The sequence below is a fragment of the Blennius ocellaris genome (assembly GCF_963422515.1).
Source record: "Blennius ocellaris genome assembly, chromosome: 15".
Lineage (NCBI taxonomy): Eukaryota > Metazoa > Chordata > Actinopteri > Blenniiformes > Blenniidae > Blennius > Blennius ocellaris.
The window spans coordinates 25,205,379-25,226,242 of NC_137664.1; the positions used below are offsets into that span (position 1 = coordinate 25,205,379).

The 20,864-nt window shown below is 46.7% G+C and overlaps 1 protein-coding gene across 1 annotated transcript in view; it reads left to right on the top strand.

Annotated features, from left to right (window-relative positions):
* The window catches only part of pip5kl1 (phosphatidylinositol-4-phosphate 5-kinase-like 1), a gene marked incomplete at both ends in the record, with an annotated part of 39,812 nt that extends 19,201 nt beyond the window's left edge, over nucleotides 1–20,611 (top strand). Inside the window, 6 exons of the mRNA XM_080509701.1 lie at nucleotides 996–1,120; nucleotides 6,157–6,191; nucleotides 6,276–6,331; nucleotides 6,414–6,526; nucleotides 19,212–19,374; nucleotides 20,170–20,611. Of these exons, the coding sequence (XP_080365827.1) occupies nucleotides 996–1,120; nucleotides 6,157–6,191; nucleotides 6,276–6,331; nucleotides 6,414–6,526; nucleotides 19,212–19,374; nucleotides 20,170–20,611 (934 nt within the window). The remainder of the gene's footprint in view (nucleotides 1–995; nucleotides 1,121–6,156; nucleotides 6,192–6,275; nucleotides 6,332–6,413; nucleotides 6,527–19,211; nucleotides 19,375–20,169) is intronic.
* Between the last annotated feature and the right edge of the window lie 253 nt (nucleotides 20,612–20,864).

Genomic DNA, 20,864 nt, shown 5'->3' on the forward strand with positions numbered 1-20,864 from the left:
GCAACTCCAGAGAAGTGGAGTATCCAGTCCCTGTCGAGGAGCTGGGTTCCAGAGTCCAAGCTGTGAGTGGAGGTGAGCCCGACTATATCTAGACGGTATCTCTCAGCCTCCCTCACAAGCTCGGGCTCCTTCCCCCCCAGCGAGGTCACATTCCATGTCCCAAAAGCCAGAGTCTGTGTCCGGGGATCGGGTCGTTGAGGCCCCTGCCGTCGACTGCCACCCAATCCACACTGCACCCGACCCCTACGGCAGCCTCTGTGGGTGGGGGGCCCACAGGAGGATGAGGAGGAGGGGCCCGCGTCGTCCCTTCGGGCTGAGCCCGGCCGGGTCCTGCGGGCAAGAACCCGGCCACCAGGCGCTCGCGTGCGAGCCTCCACCCCGGGCCTGGCTCCAGGATGTGGCCCCGGCTGCGCCAAACCGGGCGACGTCACTGCTCTCCTCAGATGCGTGTTCATAGGGGTGTGTTGAACTGCTTTTGGTCTGACCCGTCACCTCCGACCTGTTTGCCTTGGGAGACCCTACTGGGGGGCATAAAGCCCCCCGGCAACATAGCTCCTAGGATCATTCGGGTGCTCAAACTCCCCCACCACGATAAGGTTGCAGTTCAAGGGGGAGAGTGACCATAAAATAAATGTAATTTCAACTGGTAGCAAAATGCTGCAGATGACAAACTGTCAATAAATGAAACTGTAAAGTCAGAGGTTGATTTTTAAATCTTTGTATTGGAGCTCCTGTAACTGTAGAGATGAGATGTCAATGCTTTGATGATTACCTTTATCGGTCCTGTCAAGTTTCTCTGTAAAAACTGCTTCTAGCTAAATACATATTGGCTGTTCTTTAATCAACATTGCCAATTAAGTTGCTTTGGTGTTTTTTCTGTCAAAGAAAAAAGCTATTCATGCAGTAATAAAACATGTTATTTAGTTTGCTGTATTGTTGAATGCATTGTTTCATGAAGACTGATTTTTGACTTGTGTTTCTCTTTAACCTTCTAGACACGACAAGCGTTTCTTTTTAAAGACCCAGAACAAAAGAGAAATCAAATTCCTTCTCGCAAACCTGAAGATCTACATGGATCATCTGAAGAAATACCCACATTCACTACTGGTCAAGTTCCTAGGTACCGCACGCACGCACGCATGCACACACGCACACGCACACACACACACACACACACACACACACACACATACACGTAAACACAGTGTTGTGACACATGTCCGTTTCATTTGCCATGTCACATGACTGCCCACATGAAGGAAAGAACATGGTGGCCACTCTTTCTGTTTTTGCTGGAAATTGCTGTATTTCAAGATACGTATCTTGTGTCTTTAGCTTTGTTTTGACAACTTTTCTCACACCAAATTTACACTTTGTTTTCATATGATACACTACAACAGACGTGATCCTTCGCGACAGCAGAACAATGTAGTCAAATTTGAAATATAGGTTAAAAGGGAAAAATGTTACCCCTTCGTGAAATTGGGGAAAATCATGGTTGGTAATATTGAGGATCAAATCCAGGTTCTAGTATTTCTACTTGAGCTACACACACCAAATTTTACACACATAATCCAAGGCCTAAGAGGAGTTAGGGTTAGCACATAGGGTTATGTGCTGTGAAAAAAATGTTGGTTTATTTTAGAAACTTGAAAACTGAGATTAAAAACCTGAAAACTGAGAAAGGTGAAATCATGTACTTTGACTGAAAAGAACTAATGGATACTATAAAAATAAAGTGTAAAGTGGTCGCTACAAAAGTTATCAAAACTAAGCTAAAGGCACAAGCTATCTTGAAATATATCAATATCCACCAAATATAAAAGGGATATCCAGCATCTGCCTACAGTAAAGAAAAGCAGAAGAAACATACCCATGTCACAACTTCAGACCTGTTTTGTGAAATCACAATGTTTTTGCACTGTGGACATCCTCAGCAGAAAGTTTTTTAAAAGAACAAAACAAGGATCATCATTGCTATGGATTAAAGCACACAGAGTATCTCATAATTAAGAAAAATCTAATGACCATATTTTCAATAAATGTAATTTGAGTCAGCTGTCTCTGCACCCCCCAAACACACACATTTACATTTACATTTACATTTACATTTACAATATTTCTGCGCTTGTTTCTCAACACATTTGTGCCATCGCACATATTTTGGGGCACCGTCAAGATTTTCGATTCAATTTCAGCCCTGTTGTGTGGTGTAAAGTGAAGTTTGGAGATATTCACCACAGTCAAACATTCCATGAGAAAACATTAAAACTATTTCATTGTTCAAGTTGGTGACAGAAATCTAAAGAAAAATGTATGAGATGATTAAGTGAGAGAACTAGAAATAAATTAAATAATGACAATGAAATTGCCAATAATTATATGACGTCCAATGAGGAAAGTTTTTTTTGCCCTACATTTACTTAGATACAAATCTCTGAATAATGAAAATGCAAGAGAAAGTGAGTTATTTAAGAAATGGACTGATGACGAGGAATCTTAAATATTAAAACATGGGTGTGCTACATATTCATATAAATACTGCAACATTTGACACAAAAGCGCCACCTGCTGTCAGCCAAGGCATTATTGTAGATGTGGATGCTCTCTAAAACAAGTGTTTGGCAACACTGGAAACAAAAGTTGACAACAAGTGTCAAGCTCTAGATGACATGATTGATTCACTCTGCAGTCTTTTCAAAGGCCAGACTGACGGCGTTCAGAACGACGCCGTTCAGGCCAACGCTGTTCTGAACGACGGCGTTCAGAAGGACGGCGTTCAGACTGAACTCATTGCCAAGATGGATTTGCTCGCTGCGAGCATTGCAGACCATCAGGCCGGCGAACAAGCCTGGAAAACGCTACAAACCCTCCGACAAGGTTGTGGACTGAGAGGAACAAATTGACAACTTGGGGAAAAAAACGGTGTTGGCCCTCAGTGAGAAGACCGAGGACCTGGAGGGAAGACAGTGCAGATAAAACATTTGAATACTTGGAGTACGGGAAAAGTTTGAAACTCAGATAAGCCTGCTTCTACTCTGGCTGAGCTCCTGCTGGAGGTTTTGAGCCTGGATGTTGTTCCCACACTGATCCCAGGCCATTTATTGTTTAATTCCACTGCTGTCAACAAAAGCTGTATGTGTCTACAATGATGACAAAATCCTCATCTTTCTGGACCTGCCGTCTCCAGTGGCGAAGAGGAGGAAGTGAAGGAACTACTGAGGATCACCTTCCCTCTGGAGAGAAGATGCTCACTGACCCAGAAACATCTGGTGGCGAGTGATCAAGAAGGTGCTGGCTGAGCATCGTATGGTATGAGGTTAACAGCTTCATAACTTTAAATACACTCTCACTGAACACTCGTGCCAAATGTGAGTCATTGCTACTTCTTTGTAAACAAGCAAAGTGTTTATTTTGAGAACAGATATTCATATTTCTAATATTATTGTTTGTCAGATGTTTAAATTTACTTCCGTCAAGGAGGTTATAAATTCATGCGCATTTATTCGTTTGCAGGTCTCTCTGTCTCTTAACAAGATGTCTCGAAAACTAATGAGCGGATCTTCATAAAAATTGGTCCACATGTGCTTTTGAAGGAAGAACCCGTAAAATCTTGGTGCGGATTAAGATAAAAAATAATTGTTACAATAGAACATTTTCATTTTGCAATATATTGTCTTATCTTGTGTTCTTTGAAATTATGAAATAACATCACATGATCACCAAATTACATAAATAAATAAAGGCAGTTGATCATTGGAATATGTGTCATTTCCCCGCTTTCCCAGCTCATTGCACAGCTGGACTCTGCTCCTGTGAAGGGACTTAATAACTTCGTTAAACATAAAATTGAATTTTCTCATCCATCAACCTTTAAACTGGACATTGTGAGACATCTTTGCACACACTTTGCTGATGACATCGCGCTGATATCAAACAACAAGGAAGTTGAGAAGAAGTGCAGCCAAATCAGGGTGGCCCTCAACGACTAAAAGATTAAAGTGATATCTTGCAATGGACTTCCTCTGTATTCTATCAATACTAATAATGGAAAGGCTCTTGGGGAGGAAGACGACTTCAAGCATCTGGACTCCTGGGTTAATGCCTGGTAGACCCTACATTCGTTTGGAAATCAACATTGTCCTCAGAGCTAAGGCGTAGACTTTTTGTGGCCACAGTGGAATGGATACTCCTGTATGGCTCAGAGTGCTGGACACTAATATCTACAGCTGAAAAGTCCTCGGTCGGCTGCAGCAGTCGAATGCAGCGTAGGACGCTAAGCATCAAATGAACAACCAAACGGCTCCTGTGGTCTGGCGGAGACTGCTTCTGGCATAAACATCTGCTGCCTCTCGGTTCATCTTGTGTTAGCCGACTGCCGGATGCAAGACTCAATGCATACACCCACCCACAGGACGGAGCAGAGGCGATCCCCACACACACCTGCATCAGTGACGGCAGGAGCTGCAGTGGCCAGCCTTGCCACAGTGAGGCGCCAGAGAGCGGCAGCAGCAGGCGAGGAAAAGACCAGTTCGCGGGCGGAGGCAGAGGCCGATTCCCTGAGGGTGGAGATGAGCCAGAGGGCAGAGCTGGAAGCCAAGTCCATGAGGGTGGAGGCCAAGACCAAGATGTCAGAGTCAAGCCAGTAGGTGGAGACAGAGGTGGAGTCCACGAGGACAAAGGCAGAGGCTGACCCCATGATGGCAGAGGCCAGTTCAATGAGAGCAGAGGCCAAGCAGGTAGAAACAACTCAGACAGCCAACAAATGTGGCTTCAGCTCCAACTTCTCATCATGGAATAAGCGCTTATAGTCGTTTGCGATGTCTTCCATCCACACTGATTATACTACAGATTATATTTCATTAAGTAGAGGCATTTGTCAGGAGTTCCCTTTAAGTCCCTCACCTTGTAAACAGAACCAGAGATTAAGGGGATCAGCCGAGGGAATACACTAACAACCTTTCCCTGTACACGGATGAGCTCCTTTTGTTTATTACAGGCCCAGAGACGTCCACTCCGAGAACATAGGATCAATTGGCCAAAGATTCGGACCATTCAAACCTTCCATTCAAAAAAGAGCTTACCTGGGTGTTCAAGTTTCCAAAACTTTAAAAGACTTTTTTAAACAAAATGTTGCTCTTCTTGACAAAACCAGTTCCTATTTCTCTTGCCACTGTCATCATGTTACCCAAAAAACCTTGAATTGTGTTATATTTTTCCCTAGATGCATGTATTTCTTCCAAATGATACCCCTCTTTTCCTTCCCCAAACCTGTTATTAAAATAGATTAAACTGTTTCTGCCTTTATTTGGAATAAGAAAGTACCAATAATTGGTAAATCTCTATTGCAGTGTTCTGAAGCTGAGGGTACTACTCCTAGCCTGCTAATACTGTGAAAATATCCACCTGGATTTGTGTATTTAAAGAAGGCACTGGCCACCTTCGTCTACTTCGTGAAACAAAACGCTAGCCTTCCTGCATCCCCTGTTGCAACCATGCCAACCAAGTTTTGAAGCAAAGCACATCACTCCAAATCCAACTCTACCACCGACTTGTCAAGGATTGTCTGAACTCTCGACCTCTTGCCAGAGGACAAATCTCTCATGTAAAAATCATGACATCATATAAATCCTGAATCTCGAGTTTCTTTAACACAGATGATGATGGATACCCGATGTGACCGTCTCCGGCTAATATGAGCCTCGTGTTTTGGTCCTATTGTGATTGATTGATTGATTGGTTGATTGATTGATCGATTGATTGATTGATTGATTGATTGATTGATTGATTGATTGATTGATTGATTGATTGATTGATTGACATGCTTTATTCAAACATTTCTTTATACAAATTTCATTTTGAGTGTCACTGTTGGACATGACTGATTACTTTGACCTGATAAACTGATTCATGTAACCTGTGTATGTTTGTATTAAACTGAAAAGTTATTAATAAAGTGTTTTTGTTTTTTTAATACTAATAAAGTGTGGCTCACTGTTTCAGGATGCTTCAAGAGACGACAGATTCAAATACAGTCATTTCAATAAGGTCTTGGGTCCAAATTAGATTCAAGGACCAAATGACTGTTAAATAAAAGTTCAAATATGTTATTAAATATATTAAAAGTGATTATAATTGAGCAGATTCTGTTTTCAGGTGTGCACAAGATCAAAATCCCGCGCAGATTGAAGGTATGATTTCCACTTTAGTGCGATCATTCCCTCCAATTAGAAAATATCATAAAGAAACATAAACATCTACTCTTGCCTTTGCAGAAATACTTCATTGTAATGCAGAGCGTGTTTTACCCAGATGATCGAATCAACGCCAGGTAGGAAATACCAAACATGACCTGCAGCAGTTACAGTACGACCTGCTTGTGAGGCTGGATGTGTTTACTTTTGTGTTTCCAGATATGACATTAAGGGTTGTGAGGTGAGTCGATGGACGGAGCCTGCACCAGATGGCAGTCTCATCATTGTGGTGCTCAAAGACCTCAACTTTGAAGGCCAGTTCATCACTCTGGGTACGGATCTGTTTGACACTTTGTTTGGGATCCTACTTCCTGCTGGTAGTAAAGGCCTCTATCGGGTTGATTGTGTCACGTTTCCCTGTGCTTTTTGTCAAACTCTTCCAAATTTTGTGTCGATACTAAAATACACTGTGCAGATACAATATTAGAACCACTGACTCAATAACAGGCCATCCCATGGCTCTGGAGTTTTTATCAATGATTCAGCAAATGAACAGCCAGTTCTTGAATGTAAAGTGTTGAAACATGAAGCTTCTGAACCACATGTCAGATGGTCATAAAAGCAGGACTGTCAGTAACAAATGAAGCAGGTGACTCTCCACATCCAGAAGGATCACATGGCCTTGTAATTACTAATCACAGCTGTCCGGGAGAAAGTTGATCACAAGGAAAACGGGCTGTTATCTAATCTTATTCTGGGTCCATGATTCACACTGGTATATCAGGATTGATAAGTCTAATGTGGAAAACAGCATTTTTGATAATATGCCTGATTTAATGAGATCCCATATAGAGCATGCAATCATGATCGAATCCCACAGATAGATTGTGTTTTATGTTTGTGTGCATTTTTCAGATAATTGATTAGGTAAACAGGAGTGTCCAAAATGAAAGTGCCCTGGGGCCTCATTTATAAAACTGTGCGTAGGATTGACGTCAAAATTGGCGTACGCACGAAACACAGAAAGTGCGTACGCACAAAAATATCCTGATTTATAAAACAGTGCGCACGCACGTCCTACGCCGATTTCCCTTTGTAAATCACAATCCACTCTAAATGTGGCGCACCTGTGTGCGGGTCATACCACGCCCATATTTGCCTATAAATATTCAGAGAAACGCCTCTCATGAATATTGATTCATGACTGACAGCATGCCGAAAGCAGAAAGAAAAGCCAAGAAACGCAATTTGACCCAGTGTGAGGTGGAAGTTCTGGTCGGGGAGGTGGAGAAGAGGAAGGCGATATTATTTGGTGGACACAGTGTTGGGTTAGGGTTAGGGTCAGTGTTGGGTTAGGGTTAGGGTCAGTGTTGGGTTAGGGTTAGGGTCAGTGTTGGGTTAGGGTTAGGGTCAGTGTTGGGGTCACCAACGCCAAAAAGGCTCTAGAGTGGCAGCATGTGGCGGATGGTGTCAATGCTGTGGCCTCAGAAGGTCGGAGTGTGGCTGAGGGGAAAAAAAGTGGTCAGACATCAAAGTAGACACAAAAAAGCGCCTGGCGTCACACTGGCAGAGCGTCTGTGCCCCGGGCGGGGGGACGGGCCCTCCGGAGCTCACCCCGCTGGAGGAAACACTGGCGGGGGTCATCGGGGAATCCCTCCTGAGTGGAGTGGTGACGGAGGTGGAGGGGGACACCCAGGCCCGCCCCTCCCTACACGCAGAACACGCGCTGTGCGTCGGGCCCCGCGATCCATGGGGGGCCCCATTTTGCGCAAGTGAACTGAATTTCCCTCGGGATCAATAAAGTATCATCATTCTCTGCAAATGCGCAAAGGATGCGCTGCATTTTGCCGAGAGGCGCGTAGAACACCGCCACCAAGTCAGCCCGAGGCCGGAGAGAGAGAGAGAGAGAGAGAGAGAGAGAGAGAGAGAGAGAGAGAGAGAGAGAGAGAGAGAGAGAGAGAGAGACAGCTTCCAAACGTCAATACGATTCAGGAGCTAGCAAATGAAAGAAACAGTCCAAACAAGAAGAGGCCCGTGCTTCACTTGAAGGTGGGATGTTGTTGAAATAAAAAAGATTGTTCCACTTTTGATCTATAAAGTTCTTGTTCCACTGTTGATAGAGGCTGTTCATTTGATTCGTTAGTAATTAAATGTATTGTTATTATTATTATTATTATTAGTAGTAGTAGTATTATTATTAGTATTATTAGTATTATTAGTATTATTATGTTATTGGAAGGGGGGCCCCAAAATAAAATCCTGCTTAGGGCCCCCACTTGGCCAGGGGCGGCCCTGGGGACACCGCCGCCTGCCCTTCAGGAGCCCGATGGTGCGCTCCACAATACTATAGATTCTAGGTCCTCTCCTCTGCGCCTTGTGGGTGAGGAAAAGGGGTGAGCAGCCACCGCTTGAGGGTTAGGGTTCTCCACTGTCGCCTGCAAGGTCGTGAACGGGTTAAACACTACTACAACATTGCAAGTCTCAGGATTTCCACATGAATTCTCCGTACCTAGAAGCCACCCATCACGTACAGCCTCCAGTCTGCGCCCAACACTGCTATATGGGCTATATGATATAGGATGTTACACTGCATTCATATCAGTGTAAACATAATTTGCCCTACTGTTGTCTTACTATTGTCTTAATCATATGTTTCCCGTGTGCACTCCAGGGAGTATGTTTGTTTATTCATTGTAGAAATTTTATTTTTTACTATCCACTTCTTGCAAATAAACTGTCCATATATGAGGTCATATAACTATTTATTTTACACGATCGGTTTCACACAGTTTCTCCCGTTTCTTTCTTCTGCCATCGGTGGCGCAGTTTCTCCTTCACCCAGTTATGTGCGTACGCATGGGTCAGAGTTGGCGTGGAGGACCGCACATTTTCCCGTCAAGTTCTCTTTTTATAAATCCCACGGTTTGCGTAGAGAGTGGCGTACGCATTCTTTTGTGCGTACGCAACGTTTATAAATGAGGCCCCTGGGCCCTGCTAATACAAGAACCATCTGCTGGAAACGGTATTGATTCTGTGGTTGTTTGGTTGCGTTTGCCATGGATGAAATGCGATACTATGGAGCTGGACAGAACATTATCAAACAAGTTAAGTGTTAGAGGCTAAATATAGAAACACATCCTAATCACAGCCTATAAAGCTGCAAAGCATATCCATGCTGAACCCTTCCTACCATTGAAAACAGTAAACCAAACAAGTGATGGTCAGCACTGGAAAAGAAGGCTATTTGATGAGTATTGGTTCGTCTTTGTTGGGATTTATGGTTGGTAATTAGCATTAAAAATTACTGTCCTCAGTCATTTTTAATGCTAATTACCAACCATAAATCCTCAGCTGTTCGGACGGGCCCCTCCACGTCCGAACAGCCCCCACTTTGGACTGTTTTAAATCACGTCTTAAAACCCACTTTTATTCTCAGGCTTTTAACACCGCGTGAGTCGCGTGGTCCCCTGTGTCCTTTATTTTATTGCTCTTATTTATTTGTATTGCCTTTTAAGCGTTTTTATATTTCTATTTATTCTTTTAAATTGTTGTATTCTTATTTGTAGTTTTTTTTTTTTATGTGTTTGTAGTTTTTAATCTGTTTTTATTTTTATTTTATGGTTTTTTAGTGTTGGACTGTTTAGTTTAGTTTTTTCTTTGTTTTTGTTTTGTTTTTTTATGTGCAGTCACATGTGCAGCACTTTGGGAACACGTTGTTGTTAAAATGTGCTATATAAATAAAAGTGGATTGGATTGGATTAAAAATTACTGTAAGTAATAATTACTGAAAGTAATAGATTACTGGAAGTAATTCAGGAAAATTTGGAATTACTAATGGAAGTAAATGGTCATTTACTCATTAGCAACTCCTAGAGTAATTGAATAATTACTAAAAAATGTATATATTATCAAAAATAATTTATTAATGACAAATTATTAATTTGAATAATATTGGAATTGGGGCACCACCAGCTAAACTGGAAATAGCTAATACCAAATATCAGTCTCGTTTGTCAAAAGGTTATTTAAGTTAATATTCCTCTGCAAAATATAACAATCTTAAATAACAAGGAAGGTGTGAGATTTGAGCACAGACTTACAAACCAGTGAATTGTCAACAATAAATACACAATAATTACCAGGAATCGATCAATTCAGCTGAAAGGCGTTTATTAACAAAAATGCATTAATTCGAAAATAATTCAGAAATGATTTATTAAACCAACACGATCAAGCAACGAACGTCATCTAATACAGAGATCTAATCTACTAACAGCAAACACTACGTACAAAGAAATAGGGTGTGTGTGTGTGTGTGTGTGTGTGTGTGTGTGTGTGTGTGTGTGTGTGTGTGTGTGTGTGTGTGTGTGTGTGTGTGTGTGTGTGTGTGTGTGTGTTTGTGTGTGTGTGTGTGTGTGTGTAAATGTGTGGAAGCCTGAGTGGGGATGTAATGACCATGAGTGTCCACCAGGCGGCGGCGGACCTTGAAGGGTCAGTGTGGGTGTAATGATCTCGAACGGACACCAGAAGGAGGCAGACGTCTGGTTCGGGGCGGTGACCCTAACGACCTCTGGGGGCGCGGCGGCGCATGGAAGGAGAATGCAATGACTCGACACGTCCACCAAATGGCAGCCTCTCAAGAGATTGCAGTCACCCACGCGGCCACCAGAGCGCGCTCTTTCTGGACAGCGTGACGTCACTGTGCTCGTGAGCCTGCTTGGAGCGCGCCTGGGGACTTGTGGATTTACGGCCACGGGCGGGTTTCTCTGGTGTCCCAGAGAAATAACCTGAACTGATCTGTGAACACGGGGAAAGTCCACAGGATCATCCCAGGAGTGATCAGGCGCTTCTTGTGAGGAGGGTGGGGAGAAGAAGCGGGGTTCAGGTCGGCATGCGGGGGAGTGCGCGGTCGCAGCACACACTCAGGATCTGGGTGAAGAAAGGAAAAAATAATAATTCCACGGTTTGTTCTCTGATCGTCCAGCGAGGTGAAGAAACTCCAGGCCGATCGGCGTGCCTTAACACTTGGTCCTTTGTCTCCGTGCGAAGAGGTGCGTCATGTACAGGCACACGTTCGGCTTGGAAAGACGTGTTTTTGCGTTCGCGGCTGGATTTTATACCTCTGCATGTTCCGGGTTGCCGCTGTGCTCAGGGCGACGTGGACCAATCCTGACGGGGCTCGCCCCAGAGCTTCCGGCTGGTGAGGGAGGTTTTGGGTTCCCCTGCCATTGACCTGCAGTGTTGCACCTTGCTGGGGGGGGGGGGGGGGGGAGACCCGGGGGGAGGGTCACATGACCAAGGGCAAATTTTTCCAGGCCTGAGCATGTGGTCTCTTTGTTCTTAAAAAGTGGTCCCCCCTCCCCCCTTCCATGAGGTCGAGCTCCTTCACACTTTTAATGTTTATGTTTGACATGCATCTGGAGCTGACCCCACCCTTCTGTCAAGTTTTAAAAGTCAATTTGGAACCTGAGCCAGAAAGTTTGCCCCCTACATGTTACATGGATCCCTCTCCCAGCTGGACAGGCCCAGTGGTGCTGTAAGAATCACATTCCTGGACTTCTCCAGCACTTTTGATACCATCCAGGACCCAAATCTGGGACAGAGACGGGTGTGGCCTGGACACTGGACTACCCAGTGGCCTGCATACTGGACTAACTGGTGGCCTGGATACAGGACTACCTGGTGGCCTCGACAACAGACTACCTCACAGACAGACCTCAGTATGTGTGACTGGGGGACCGCAGGTCCGACACCGTGGTCAGCAGCATGGGAGAACTGCAGAAGACTGCTTTCTCCAGTCCTGTTCACCCTAGGAGACTTTAAACACAACTCGAGTCCTGCGACATGCAAAGTTTGTGAATGACACTGTGATTACGGGATGTCTAAGTGGTGGCCATTGGAGGACGAGTACAGGAAAGTGATCCAGGACTTTGTCACATGGCGCGACTCCAACCACCTCCAAGGCCAACACCACCAAGGCCAAGTGTCAGGAGACCAAGGTTGTAATGGGAGCCTGTGATCATTTGAGTGGACATTGTACAGACCTATAAATACCTGGGAGCACAGCTAGGTGATGAACCTAAATGCATAAAAAAAACATTAAGAAATATTGAAACAGTCAAGATAATATGAAGTTGAAATTATTACAATATCATAACATTCATTCATTTTCTCTATATTATATTCTTAGAAGTGTCACGGGCAGATATTATGCAATACCGTATAAAGTAAATTACATGAGACTATGTTTATTATTATTATTATCATTATTATAAGATAATATAAAACACCTACCTTGGTGGGTGACACCAGGTCAAAGTGTTCCCATACACAGGATCGCATCTCGTTACAACGAGTGAAGTCCCGCCAAAGTTTCGAATCAGTCGTATCACTTCCGGTGGTTCGGTGTGATCGATGACGCTTCCAACGTCATCGGTCACGTGATCGCGGAAATTTGATACAAGCCTCGGAGCAGCGTTTCGGAGCGCCCTGCTTCATGAGAGTGAAGCAAGCTTCGGAGCCTCAGCGTCAATCGTCCCATCTCTAACAGAATCTACTGTGTGTCCAGCTCTGTACACTCTCAGTCTGCACACGGAGTCTAAAATTGAGACTGTGGCAGTATTAGACTCCAGACACAGAGGGGCAGACTGAGGGAGGGAGAGCAGCACAGTGCGGAGGTTCGCGTGGATGTAAATCCAACGCGCAGGCACAGATTGGTTGGACAGACGGGATCGGCGTCCCTGAGTTCAAACAATAATAAATCACACAGCAATATTAAAGTCACGTTATTCTAGTTGCCTGCCCAGACTCTAAGCCTTACTCAGTTTGACGAGGGTGAACGTGCTTCGGCGGCCGGGGAAAGTCCATTGATTTCCCAGCTGCGGGCTGGTTTCTCTGGCGTCCCAGGTAAACAACTGAACTGGTCTGTGGACAGGAAAAGTCCACAGGATGATCCCAGGATGATCAAGCTTCTTGTGAGGAGGGGGGAGGAGAAGCGGCTTCAGGTCTGCATGCGGGGAGTGTGCGGTGGCAGCTGCACACAGGATCGGGTGAAGAAAAGAAAAAAGGAAAAATGAAAGTAATTCCACGGTGGTTCTCGGCTCGTCCAGCGAGGTGAGGAACTCTGGGGCCCGGTCAGGATGCTAACACATGTGGAACTTTGTCTCCGTGCGAAGAGGTGCATCCGTCTCGGAGCACATTCGGCTTGGAAGAGGGAGTTTACCTTCGTGGGTTTTTATACCTCTTGTTTTGGTTCCGGGTTCCCGCTGGGCTCTGGGCCATGTGGACCAATCCTGAGGGAGGGCCCGCCCCGGACATTCCAGCTGGTGAGGGAGCTCTCAGGCTCCCCTGCTGTTGGCCTCCAGTGTTGCACCTTGGAGGGGGGGAGATCCGGGGGGTGATCACATGACCAATGGCGAATTTTTCTTGGCCTGAGCATGTGGTCTCTTTGTTCTCAAAACGTGGCCCCCCCTCCCCCCTTCCATGCAGTTGAGTGGCCCAACAACTGTAATGGATTACAGTTAAAAAAAAATTGTATTTTAATTACATAACGTTGTTACAAGTAGTCCGTTATTCCCCAACCTTGCTCATGATGTACAGCTTTTTAACTCCACCAAGAGTAAGGAAGGCTGAGGTCAGTGGCCTCAGCTCGGAACTGTGCAATACAAATGCAGACCACCACCAAACTATTCGTGGCGTGCCGTGCATTTCACACCGAGCACTACTGAAGGCCTCGGTCTGGGTCACTCCACCTCTCCATAATTTATTATGCCATAAACACCATGTTATGATGCAGAAATCCAGTATAAAGAGCTGCTGCATCACAGATAGATACTCATGTCGCCAGAATAAATGCTTTTACTTTAGTGCCCAACTCTCCTTATGCAGTTCAGCTGCATTAAAAAAGCATCAGTAATAACCTCGTTAAATTGTAATATTATTTAGGAAAATGGCATTATTTCACTCCTCAGAAATCCTGATTATTTAAACACAAAATTCACCCTCCTTTCTGTCCTCAACCAGAGTTTAGTTACTCTGCAGTGATTTTCTGTGTTTCCATTCCATCAAGAAGTTCTTTCTATCACCAAAAAAGCTGCCTCATGCTCTCACTCAGAATCTTCTACTGAAGGTCAAGGAGATCAGTGGGAGATGTTCCTCCTAAATCCTCCCTGGCACACTGACAGTCAGTTCTGTTCTGAAATGGGACAGATCCAAAGTGCCCCGTGTCTCTGAGATCAGCTGAAAGAGGATGCATGCAGGACATTTTTCTGGTATTCCTCATACTTCCAGCGGTTGAGGAGGGTGACAAATATGAAACCGTTTTCTTGGTGTTGAAATCTTGTGTTTGGTAAATAATATAATCCAGAATCTTGCCGGTAGGTTGGCGGTAGTGCGCGAGGCCCAGCTTGATGCTCTTGGATCATTGCGGTGTGTTCAGTGACCTTTCGAAAAGTCCACCTTGAAAATGGGTTTAACAATAAATATACACCCAAATCCCTCTCTCATCCTTCGGCCATTGTAGGTTGACAAACCTGCTAATAAATCAACACAACTATATTTTTGCTATCATTGACCTCCAGCCTAGGGTGTCCTGGTGCCATGTGCACTTATGGACACCCCTGTGCTCGAACATGGTGTTCGTTATGGACAAGCTGTGACTGGCACAGAAGTCCAATAACAGAACACCGCTCGGGTTCAGATCGGGGAGGCCGTTCCTCCCAATCACCCCCTTCCAAGTCTCGCTGTCATTGCCCACGTGGGCGTTGAAGTCCCCCAGGAGAACAATGGAGTCCCCAGTTGGGGCACTATCCAGCACCCCTTCCAGGGACTCCAAGAAGGTTGGGTACTCTGAACTGCTGTTCGGTGCATAGGCCGAGACAACAGTCAGAGACCTGTCCCCTACTTGTAGGCGTAGGGACGCAACCCTCTCGTTCACCGGGGTGAACTCCAACACATGGCGGCTGAGCTGTGGGGCAATAAGCAAGCCCACTCCAGCCCGCCGCCTTACACCGCGGGCAACTCCAGAGAAGTGGAGTAACAGCCCCTGTCGAGGAGCTGGGTTCAAGGGGACTGGGTTCAAGTCCAAGCTGTGAGTGGAGGTGAGCCCGACTATATCTAGACGGTATCTCTCAACCTCCCTCACAAGCTCGGGCTACTTCCCCCCCAGCGAGGTCACATTCCATGTCCCAAAAGCCAGAGTCCGTGTCCGGGGATCGGGTCGTCGAGGCCCCTGCCGTCGACTGCCACCCAATCCACACTGCACCCGACCCGGCTCCCGGCCGGAGGTCAATGATAGACTTTGTGGTCGTGTCATCTGATCTCTGGCCGTGTGTCTTGGACACTCGGGTAAAGAGAGGGGCAGAGCTGTCAACTGATCACCACCTGGTGGTGAGTTGGATGCGCTGGACTGGGAGGAGGCCGGATAGACTCGGCAGGCCCAGACGTGTTGTGAGGGTCTTCTGGGAAAACCTGGCCGAGCCCTCCGTCCATGCAGTCTTCAACTCCCACCTCCGGGAGAGCTTCTCACAGATCCCGAGGGAGGTTGGAGACATTGAGTCCGAGTGGACCATGTTCTCCACTTCCATTGTCGAAGCTGCTGCTCGGAGCTGTGGCCGCAGGGTCTCTGGCGCCTGTCGTGGCGGCAATCCTCAAACCTGGTGGTGGACACCGGAAGTAAGGGATACCGTCAAGCTGAAGAAGGAGTCCTACCGGTCACTGTTAGCTCATAGGACTCCCGAGGCAATTGACAGGTACCGGCAGGCCAAGCGAGCTGCAGCCCGGGCTGTGGTGGAGGCAAAAACTCGGGTCTGGGAGGAGTTCGGAGAGGCCATGGAGGAGGACTTTCGGTCGGCCTCGAGGAAATTCTGGCAAACCGTCCGGCGCCTCAGGCGGGGGAAGCAGTTCTCCACCAACACTGTTTACAGTGGAAGTGGGGAGCTGTTGACCTCAACTGGGGACATTGTTGGGCGGTGGAAGGAATACTTCGAGGACCTCCTCAATCCCACCACCACGTCTTCCATTGAGGAAGCAGAGACTGGGTTCTCAGAGGTGGACTCGTCCATTTCCCAAGCTGAAGTCACCGAGGTTGTTGTGAAGCTCCTCGGTGGCAAGGCACCGGGAGTGGATGAGATTCACCGAGAGTTCCTTAAGTCTCTGGATGTGCAGGGACTGTCGTGGTTGACTCGTCTCTGCAACATCACGTGGCGGGCGGGGACAGTACCTCTGGACTGGCAGACCGGGGTGGTGGTCCCTCTCTTTAAGAAGGGGGATCGGAGGGTGTGTTCCAACTACAGAGGGATCACACTCCTCAGCCTCCCCGGGAAAGTCTATTCCAGGGTACTGGAGAGGAGGGTCCGGCCGTTAGTCCAACCTCGGATTCAAGAGGAACAATGCGGTTTTCGTCCTGGTCGTGGAACACTGGACCAGCTCTATACCCTCCACCAGGTGCTTGAGGGTTCGTGGGAGTTCGCCCAACCAGTCCACATGTGTTTTGTGGATCTGGAGAAGGCGTTCGACCGCGTCCACCGAGATGTCCTGTGGGGGGTGCTCCGGGAGTATGGAGTCCGGGGTCCCTTGTTGAGGGCTGTTCGGTCTTTGTATTCCCGGAGCAGGAGTCTGGTTCACATTGCCGGCAGTAAGTCGGACCTGTTCCCAGTGCACGTTGGCCTCCGGCAGGGGTGTCCTTTATCACCGGTTCTGTTCATCATATATATGGACAGAATTTCTAGGCACAGCCAGGGGCCGGAGGGGGTCCGGCTTGGGGACCACAGAATCTCATCTCTGCTATTTGCGGATGATGTGGTTCTGTTGGCTCCATCAAGCCTGGACCTCCAGCGTGCACTAACACGGTTCGCAGCCGAGTGTGAAGCAGCTGCGATGAGGATCAGCACCTCTAAATCCGAGGCCATGGTTCTCGACCGGAAAAAGGTGGCTTGCCCCCTCCAGGTCGGTGGAGTGCCCTTGTCCCAAGTGGAGGAGTTCAAGTATCTTGGGGTCTTGTTCACGAGTGGGGGAAAGATGGAGCGTGAGATCGACAGGCGGATCGGTGCAGCGTCTGCAGTTATGCGGACGTTGTACCGGTCCGTCGTGGTGAAGAAGGAGCTGAGCCAAAAAGCGAAGCTCTCGATTTACCGGTCGATCTTCGTTCCTACCCTCACCTATGGTCATGAAGTATGGGTCATGACTGAAAGAACCAGATCCCGGATACAAGCGGCTGAAATGAGCTTCCTCCGTAGGGTGGCTGGGCGTACCCTTAGAGATAGGGTGAGGAGCTCAGTCACCCTTAGAGATAGGGTAAGGAGCTCATTCACCCTTAGAGATAGGGTGAGGAGCTCAGTCACTCTTAGAGATAGGGGGAGGAGCTCAGTCACCCTTAGAGATAGGGGGAGGAGCTCATTCACCCTTAGAGATAGGGTGAGGAGCTCAGTCACTCTTAGAGATAGGGGGAGGAGCTCAGTCACTCTTAGAGATAGGGGGAGGAGCTCAGTCACCCTTAGAGATAGGGTAAGGAGCTCATTCACCCTTAGAGATAGGGTGAGGAGCTCAGTCACCCTTAGAGATAGGGGGAGGAGCTCAGTCACTCTTAGAGATAGGGGGAGGAGCTCAGTCACCCTTAGAGATAGGGTAAGGAGCTCATTCACCCTTAGAGATAGGGTGAGGAGCTCAGTCACTCTTAGAGATAGGGGGAGGAGCTCAGTCACCCTTAGAGATAGGGGGAGGAGCTCAGTCACCCTTAGAGATAGGGTGAGGAGCTCAGTCACTCTTAGAGATAGGGTGAGGAGCTCAGTCACTCTTAGAGATAGGGGGAGGAGCTCAGTCACCCTTAGAGATAGGGTGAGGAGCTCAGTCACTCTTAGAGATAGGGGGAGGAGCTCAGTCACCCTTAGAGATAGGGTGAGGAGCTCAGTCACTCTTAGAGATAGGGTGAGGAGCTCAGTCACTCTTAGAGATAGGGTGAGGAGCTCAGTCACTCTTAGAGATAGGGTGAGGAGCTCAGTCACCCTTAGAGATAGGGGGAGGAGCTCAGTCACCAGGGAGGAGCTCGGAGTAGAGCCGCTGCTCCTCCACATCGAGAGGAGCCAGCTGAGGTGGCTCGGGCATCTATTTCGGATGCCCCCCGGACGCCTCCCGAGGGAGGTGTTCCGGGCATGTCCCTCCGGTAGGAGGCCTCGGGGCAGACCCAGGACACGCTGGAGGGACTATGTCTCTCTATGACCTGGGAACACCTTGGGGTGCCACCGGAGGAGCTGGAGGAAGTGTCTGGGGCGAGGGAAGTCTGGGCAACTCTGCTCAGACTGCTGCCTCTGCGACCCGGCCCCGGATAAAGCGGTAGCCAATGGATGGATGGATGGATATATTTTTGCTAATGCGTCTCGCTACAGATGTAGTTAGCTCGGTCTGGCTAGTAAACTGTGACTATCCAATCAGAGGTGTTACCAGAAGCCTTCTTGAAGGCCCTGGTGCCACCAACTCTGACTGGCTGGAGCTGCAGCGTGATCTGAAGACCTCAGGCACATTTCTTTGCACTGGCAACAGATGACGGCTGAAATGTGATTGGTTGAAGGCTTTAAGATCAAACTACACATTTTGAAGCAGCGCAACTGGAGGTGAAGCTATGAGAGGAAGCAGACCGACCATCTGGAATTATTTAATAAGTATTTATAGAAAAAAAAAAAACATCAATCTGTGATTCAGATACATTTCTTAGGCATGCGGTGAAGGCCTTGGAGGCCCTGAGGTCTGCCACTGCTATCTGTATCTATCCATCCATCTATATCTATTTCAATATGAAAGTTGCATTAATGCTCCATTGTCTGTCTATGTAAATCATCTATTTATCTTTCTTCTATGTCAGGGCTTTACACAGCGGTTATTGCAACACATGACAATCTGCATGTGGTTTTAATGTTATGGCTGATCAGTGCAATCATTCAAACTGTACCAAACTGGCCTGTATGACTTTCTGTATGGTAGTAGTTCCTGCTGTGATCTCTGTGCTGCGTTGTGTGATGTGTGCAGAGTGTCAGCGGGCCTGGCTCCTCCGGCAGATGGAGATCGACACTCACTTCCTCCGAAGGCGCAACGTGTTGGACTACAGTCTTCTCCTGGCCCATCAACCACTACACCACGACGAGCGCTTCCAGAGTCTCTCCTTTGCTACTCTCATCATGAGAACCAAAAAGTTAGTGTCTTTCTAGCACCTTGTGATTAGTGACCCAAATGTTGATACTGTTGCCAAATGGAAATATATTTGTCTGTTGGAGACTGTGTTTGCCACAGGACGTGTTCCTTCACAGAACAAAGTGACATCTCACAGGGAAGTCCTCAAACTCAATCCACAGTCAGATTGTCTCAAAAGATCCGTTATTTTCTTAAAGTTCTCTAAAAAAGTACAAATTCCAGCAACTCTTCATTCATCCAGGATCTTTGATATGAGTGCTATGTTAAAGTTTGGTTAAAACACTTTCATCATTAGAGAATAACAAGAGGTAGCTCAATTAGAAGACGATATGTGCTCCTGATGGCCAGTTTGCACCCAACCACAGAACTATCTTCCTCTACATAAGGTCTTTGGGGAAAGGTAATTTTCCTCAATCTTTATAAGCGTGTGTACAGTCACAGTGTGAGGACAGAAGACCCAATCATAGATCAGGGGTAAGAGACAATAGATCAGGATCTTTATTGGTGTTGAAGTCTAATCAAAAACTGACAAACATGGGAATGCTAAAACCAATCCCATGGAAATACCAGAATGGTGACAAGGCAGGAGCTTCACAGGAATCCAGACAATAACTAGTACAAAGACTGACCAGGACTGAAAGGTGGTATTCTTGTGTGTACTGCATATATATTAAACTGTACATTGGTCTCAAACTGATCACTTGCTCCTTGAGGGTCAACTTTTCTTTCAACACCAAACCCACAGCAGCTTCCAGAATAGTTGGTTCATTGTCCTCTCTGTGATTTATTATTTTAGGTCTGTGAATCCCGGCTCCAGCCCCATTCATGCAAGCCCTATTGCTGTTCCTGGAGCAGTCGTAGAAGATGACTGCACCTTACCTTCATCTGAAACAGATAGTGGTTTAAAGGCACTGCATACAGCTAATCCATCAGGCTGTGGAGCTTTTCAGACCAGTCCGGATCACGGAGGGCCAGGCAGCGACGCGGCTGAGCTACCAGACTTCAAAATCCAAAACCGACGATTGCTACCAAACTTAAAGAATCCTCTCCATGTCATCGATGGCCCTGAGCAACGTTACTTCATTGGGATCATTGACATCTTCACAGTTTACAGTTTTAAGAAAAGGCTGGAGCACTTGTGGAAGAGGTTAAGACATCCTGGTCGTTCCTTCTCGACTGTCAGTCCACAGACTTACTGCGTCCGACTGTGCCAGTGGGTCCAGAACCACACCAAGTAGAATCTGAAACCCCCAGAACCACACCAAGTAGAATCTGAATATCCTTCAACTGACACCAAGCAACTCTATTTAATTAAATCAGGCTTGTCCGAAACTCCACTTTGTGTTCATGTTAGTTCAAGGACATTGTAAGTGACATTTACATTAGTAAAGAAATGTGACTGAAGGCAGTGCCAACCCAAGCCTCTGAGTGCTATGCAAACGTTAATTTGGGGCCTCTTCATGCACCTCAATCTCCTGAGCTTGACCGTTA